General features: G+C 37.2%; 1 protein-coding gene across 1 annotated transcript; it reads left to right on the top strand.

Moving 5' to 3' along the window:
• Positions 1-4,282: 4,282 nt before the first annotated feature.
• On the top strand, positions 4,283-5,233 carry LOC108509919 (olfactory receptor 6B1-like). Its single transcript, XM_017839535.1, has one exon. The coding sequence runs from the start codon at positions 4,283-4,285 to the stop codon at positions 5,231-5,233; it is 951 nt and encodes a 316-aa protein (XP_017695024.1).
• Positions 5,234-7,106: the final 1,873 nt, after the last annotated feature.

The following is a 7,106-nucleotide window of genomic DNA, read 5'->3' on the forward strand; positions in this document are numbered from 1 at the left end:
AGTGTTTCTCTTGACTTACTTGTGGAAAATACATTTTTTTACAAAGAATTATTCAAGTCCTACATAAGATGTTTCTGTTCTGTTGATGCCAGTCTGTTAGGTAAATTTTGCTATCTGTAGTGAGGTGAAGCTTACCCCTAATTTAAAAACAGAAAGTTTATGAGAAATAATGAAAGATGTAGACTGAAGAAAAGGTAGCAGAATGGTAACAAGAAAATAAGACATAAAAATGGAGTGGTCACATATGCAAAATCTTTTGCAGAGTTATAGCACTATTACTGTTTAGATCCCTGAAGGAGCAATAATTTACCAGAATGCTGAGAAGCAAGAAGAGAGGATGAGAATTTAAAGGTCATAATTAGACTTAGAAATACCCAACTTTTCTTAGTTTCATCCTCCTATTTTATTCTCCAGGCATTCAAAAATACTGCACCCAAAATTGATTATTTATGACTTTAATTATGCTTGGTACAATTCTAAATGTCTATCCATATTTCCAGCCATTGACATCTATGCCATCAGTGCACCAATAAATACAACAAACACGAAGTCTTTCTACAAGTAAGCTATTAATAACACCCAAGTCCGAGTGATCTGTGGTCCCTCTGTTCAAATTCATTTGGGATTAAACTGTATAAAGTTGATTGCTATATACACGTTACAGCAAGTCTACACACATTTCACCCAGGTCTTCCCTGTGCTCTGTCTGGTGCTTTTGTGACTTTTTAAGATTTCTTTTTGAAGTAAGTACAAGTTATATTACATCCTAAAAAAGTGTGGTTTCAGTTTCATGAAACAGACTGTGTGAGTTCTGAGTTCTGTAACTCTGCATGAAGCATACAGGTATGTTTAATGGCAAGATTTCCTTGGATTATATTAGAAATTGAATTTATTTGCTAAAATAGATATAGGCCTGCCAAAAAACTTAACTGTGATCTCTTCTGGAATGCTTCACTATTCCTTCTTTTATTTGCCAATACTTTGAGATAAGGCCTGAACATTCTGACTGTCTGCCTGGGTTACATTTATTTGCACACTACTTCTTATATGAATGAGATTTCCAGAGACAAAGACTTAACTTTTCAAACCAGTGGATTTTCCAGCAGCACAAAGTTGGGAACAGATGGTTAGTGCTTTGGATATCCAAGACATCTACATAGGTCTGGAAGATAGAACTCAGAAAATACAGAGCTGATGGTTATGAAGATCCCTCAACAGTGTTTGAAGAGACATACATTTTGGAAAATGAATACCAAACAATTTGGCTTCTTTTTAATGAGATGAAACACTGTCCAGACTGTTCTATTGACTCTCTCCCCATTGACTGCAACAGGGGTTTAGGCATGTTTCACATATGGAAACTTGTGGTATTGCCACTTGTATTCAGGTGCTTTAGTCTTCGGGCTGAATCTCACTCTGAGTCGTAGGCACACGAGGGAGCTGGATTTCCCCTCTGAATGGTGTCTTTCATACCTGCAATCTTATTAAAACAATGCTTGGGTACTACTTTCCCTGTGGAACCTCAAGCAATTTTCAAGACCAGTAAAATCACTGTTTTATGTATGGAGAAAGTGAGGCACTGATAAGTGAAGAGTTTTATTGGTCAAATCTACCCATCATGAGCCAACAGCAGAGTACAAATCCTCTGAATTCTAGTGTGATGTCTTATCATACAGACAGCATTGACTTTGGAGAAAGAAAAAAAATATCAATAGTGCTACAGTAGCTGCCTGCACATTAAAAAAAAAAAAAGGCAAACAAAAGATGTTTGATATCTTCAATGAGGGTTAGAAAAAGGAAGGAAATTTATTTCCTCTAATTTTGTTCTTAGTTCTCTTGGGCTTTGAAGGATAATATACTGGGTGATATTATATTATCCTGGGAAATCTTACACTCAACCAAAGCTACAAAAAGCTTGCAGGAACTGCATATGCTCACACCGTGCTTTTTACAAACCCGTCTGCTTTCAACCATTCGGAGAAAAACAGAGAAACAAAGGGGTAAGGTTTTAGCTAAAGAGAGAAAGAAGCATAGATGCTGATCTCATGTTCACACAAAGAGCATTCATTTAATTTCTTTTTCTCCAGATTTCTTAGAGGTCTTTCTTCTCATCTGCACTCTGAGAATACCAACATTCCATGTTCTTGTCAGGAACTGTAGTGACAGGTCAAGGGAGAATGTCTTCAAAAAAGAATAGATTTAGATTAAATATTGCAAAGATAGTCTTCCCTGTGAGGGTGCTGAGGCCCTGGCACAGGTTGCCTAGTGAAGCTGTGGCTGCCCCATCCCTGGAAGTGTCCAAGGCTGGGTTGGACTGGGTTGGACTGGGTTGGACCTGGTCAAGGGAAGGTGTCCATGCCCGTGGCAGGAGGTGGGACAGAATGGGCCTTAAGGTTCCTTCTATTGCAAACCATTCTACAATTCTATGATTCTGTGAGTAGTTTCCAAGTGAAACAAAGTGTGAGAGAGAAGAAAGGGGAGTTGCTTGGGAAGGAAAAGAGAGGTGGATATAAAAGATTAAAAGTCTAGAAATAAGGAAATTTTTTATTGTACTTTAAAAATCCTATGACCTCTTTTGAGAGTATGAGTTAAATATAATCTTTCCTTCACTCCCTCTTTCTGCATTATGTGCAAGATATTTATGTGGTAAAATCTGGCACTTGTATTCCACTTTCACTGGACTACAATGTAAAAAACAATCACCATTATTTTTACCCTGAGAAGCTTCATTCTCGAAACAGGGAGAGCGACCCATTATTTGAGGACAGGTGCCTGAAATACTCCAATTAATCACCCTTTTTTATTAAATTATTGCTAGTCAATATTCTAGGATACTATGAGGTACATCCGGAATTTTTAAAGCCTGTATTAGAATGTGGAATCATGATTATTATTTTCTCTTTTTGACATCCTTTTCATTCAGGCACTTTTCAATTATGGTTTGTATTCTATAGCATGCTAAGATCACTTAAGCTAGATTTTTCCCTTGTACTGCTTAGATCTCCATTGGCTACACCAGAAACCAAGTTACCTGCCTTACCTGTCAGCATTTACCACAACTTAAATCTCATGGAAGGTACCTACACCAAGTTGTTAAAATACAGTTGTGGAGTCCTGCATACATTACAAGCTGGAAAATATGAAAGCCACCCCTTTAGAAATTAAATTGTATTGTATCTTCTGTCTCTTCAATATTTGGCAGCAGAGATGTTCTTCTAATGAAATATGTAAGTTATGTAATTAGACTGATTCTATACAGATTATCCATAGGCAAGAGAAAAATCAAAAGTGAAATAAATATTCTGAAATTCAAAGACAAAAAATAATGAAATCACAAAAATATGTGGTTCTCTTTCTTTATGTTTTTTTAAATGTTTTATATGAAAAATATTTTATGAAACATAAAACCTGAACATCATTCTAGAAAATCAGTTGATTATTGGATAGGAATGTTCATGAATAGTTTAAAAAATATTGTTTGAAACCTTCCCTAAGAAGTGGAAAAGAAGAAGAATAAACATCAAACTTCAGGTATTTTGGGATAAATCAAGATTAATTCTATCAATTAATGCAGAAGAAAAATTTATTAATGGGTATCGTAATTACTATAGTCTAAGATTATACGAAAGCTGCTATTTGGGATGAGAAATGACCTATTTTAGTCAATCCATCAATATATTGAAAATGAGAGAAATTTTCAGGTGCACAGGTCCTTTCCAATTTTTAAAGAAAAAATGCATACATCCCATAACCCTAGCAAACTTAATTAAAATACTATATTTGAGAGAAAAAACACCTTTTTTTCTTCTGCAAATATTCAAGAGAAAGGGAGAGAATAAAACAGCTCAAGACAAGTTTCCTTTACATGAGTCCAGTCACTGAGAAAGACTGTGCTTTTATCTAGATCTCTTGTCATTAGCAGCCATCTGGGGGGTAGCTCAGAACTGAGATCAAAAGCACATTAGCACATTTATTAATGTTGCCTCTTCCCTTTGACTGTCTTTTAAGTGAAGTTAGGGGTAAGAAGGTCTGTGAGGAAATCAGTGAAGCCTAAGCATTTTCTTGAAGTGAGGATCTGAATCACCAATTCTGCTATAGCCCTCAAACATTTTCAGAATTTGCTAAATAATAAAGAATGTCAATTAAACAACTGGTGTGGAATGTCTACTTAAACTAGGTATTTGTAACTCCAGTATGAAAAGGATGCTTGGGGGAGATAATACAAGATGTTTCTTATGGCTTTATTTTTCCTCCTTACACATTCCAGGTCTTCAAGGTCATCATGATACAAGAAAATGATACCCATATCCATGAGTTCATCCTCTTGGGATTCCCTACCATCATAGAGCTACAGGCTCTATTGTTTGTAATTTTCCTCATTGTATATTTGCTGACTGTCATTGAAAACATAGTTATCATCACTTTAGTCATAAGAAATCACCAGCTCCACAAGCCCATGTACTTTTTCTTAGGCCATCTAGCTTTTCTAGAGGCCTGGTACATCTCAGTCACCGTTCCTAAATTGTTGGTCAACATTCTGGTGAAGAGTAAGAACATCTCCTTCACAGGATGTATGGCTCAACTCTACTTTTTCATTGCCCTGGTCTGTACTGAATGTGTCCTTCTGGCTGTCATGGCCTATGACCGCTGTGTGGCCATCTGCAAGCCGCTGCACTACACAGTCATCATGAACCACAGAGTCTGTGTGCACCTGGCCATGGGCTCTTGGCTGGTTGGCTTTCTGATGTCTCTGCTAAAAGTCTTCTTCATTTCCCAGCTCTCCTTCTGTGGCCCTGGTGTCATCAACCACTTCTACTGTGACATCAGCCCTTTGCTCAACCTTTCTTGCACTAAGCGGTTAGTTGCAGAGATGGTGGACTTTGTCTTGGCCTTGCTTATTTTGTTGATTCCCCTCTCTGTCATTGTAATTTCTTACATGTGCATAATCAGCGCCATTTTGTTAATTCCCAAGGCCCAGAACAGGAAGAAAGCCTTCTCCACCTGTGTTTCTCACCTGGCTGTCGTTATCATCTTCTTCTCAGCCACCCTCTTCATGTATGCCCGACCCAGGAGAATACACTCCTTGGATCTCAACAAGCTGGTTTCTATAATTTATACTATAGTCACTCCAGTGCTAAATCCATTCATTTACTGTCTGAGGAACCAGGAAGTAAAAGACATTTTGTGGAAAGCCATGGCTGCTCTCCCCAGAGTTTCAGCATCTGATCACTAATATAATGCTTGGAAGATAGTCTTCTGACTGAATTTTTCTGTATCCTATGAAAGTCTAATAAGACTTTGACAGAAATGGGTATTATGCTTTTCTTTCAACATCAATGGTTAAGAATTCCTTCTCCTGAGTCAATCTGCATGTTCAGCTAACATCAATGAATGCTCATACTACACGAATGTAAAAGAAGGTATTTCTACTGAACTTATTACACATCATTCCCGAGGAGTAGAAAAGACAGTAAACATCATCATCTTCCTTTAATTATATCTTTGGTATGCATCAAAGAACAATATTGCGTTCTGACTCTGATCCAACTTAAAATGAACTTCAAAGAACTTGAGGCAGCAAATAAATAGTTCTGTCAACCTTTTTTCACAGGGATTAGCATGGCAACTTCGGTAATTCAGATTATATCAGTCATTTTAGAAAGCTACCATAGGAGAACTTGAATCAACACTGAGAAGTTCCTTTGTTACTAACTTTGAATATAACTTTGGGAAGTAACTGTGATTCACAAAACAAACTTTTAAGTTTGGGGAAGAGGGTTAATTTGCATAGTTTGATTTCCATTTTAAATGCTAAGTGAGCCTCCTGATTTTCAAGTGCTATTTTCCTCTGCTCCTTCTGTATTGCATGAGGAGATATAAGCACTGAAGAAGAATCAGTTGTCTAAACACAGGCACCTAACAGCATTTCTGATGCCATATGGTATCTATACAGACACTGGACCTGTAGGAGTCCTGATCTTTCCTGAGGTAACGTTCAAAGGAGAGGGTCAAGAAGAACTTGAAGCAATTCAAGAGAAAAGACAAAGAGGTCATGAAGTAACAAATGCAGCAGGCTCTTGCACAAAGACATTCATTTACATGGATAGAGATGCCTAGTTGTATTTCAAATGTCCTTCTCTCCAGAAAGGTTAAGGTCTTGCCAAAGGTCTTGAGTGAGATGTCAGACCTCTTGTTTATGAAATGGTCACAATACATGAATGTATAGACAAATTAGTTCCACTTGCAGGGGTATATGCTTTGTGGAAACAGTTGAACATATAGGCACAATAATAGATAACTACTCAGGTACAGATTCATATTACATAGTTCTGTGTAGTTCCTGAAGAATTTCTGTCAGTGACTTATTCATAGGGAGAATCACTAGCTGGTAAGTGAGGAATAATCACCTCCAGAAAACATTTCACAGCAGCTAAGTTAGGTTATTGTTTTGTTTCCTGAACAGCAAGTGCTGCAGAGAGAGCATCAGAAAGCCAGAATTAGTCTTCATGGTTTTCCTTCTCAGATCCCTTATTTATACACAAGCAAAGTAAACACTGCAATCCCGTGAGTAATTACTTACGTCTCATGCAGTCTTATGCTGAACTGAGGAGACAATACAGTTCTTCTTCTTCAGGAATTTTTGAAGGGCAATCACGTCCTTCCAAGGAGGAATTTATCCACTGGTATTTCAATGTGTACAGCACACACAGGAACTACAGTGAGCAACATATGTAAGCTTCTGAGCTGCTTGTTGATATGTGCTTATAGAGTCAAGGAAGAGAGGAATAGATGTGGCTATAGAATAATTCCTCTGACCTGTTTTCTTCTCAATGGGAGAAGTACTACCTGTATATTTATATTTCCTAGAAATAAAACAAGCTGACTCTATTCTGTATTGGATAATTAAACTGACGGCTATCTAAATTTCATTAGATGAATTCCATCTTTTCAATATAGTCTTGTTACATTAAGGTAGCTCAGGTGTTTACTCCAGTTCAAGTGATAGACAAATGTAAGCATTGTATTTGACTTAGGAGAGTCACTCTCTTGCAATTGCTTATTTAGAGATTTGACTGGCGTGTAAGATGAACAATTTGAAATCTGAA

Source organism: Lepidothrix coronata, unplaced genomic scaffold, assembly GCF_001604755.1.
Source record: "Lepidothrix coronata isolate B3197 unplaced genomic scaffold, Lepidothrix_coronata-1.0 Scaffold433, whole genome shotgun sequence".
In the NCBI taxonomy this organism is placed as follows: Eukaryota; Metazoa; Chordata; class Aves; order Passeriformes; family Pipridae; genus Lepidothrix; species Lepidothrix coronata.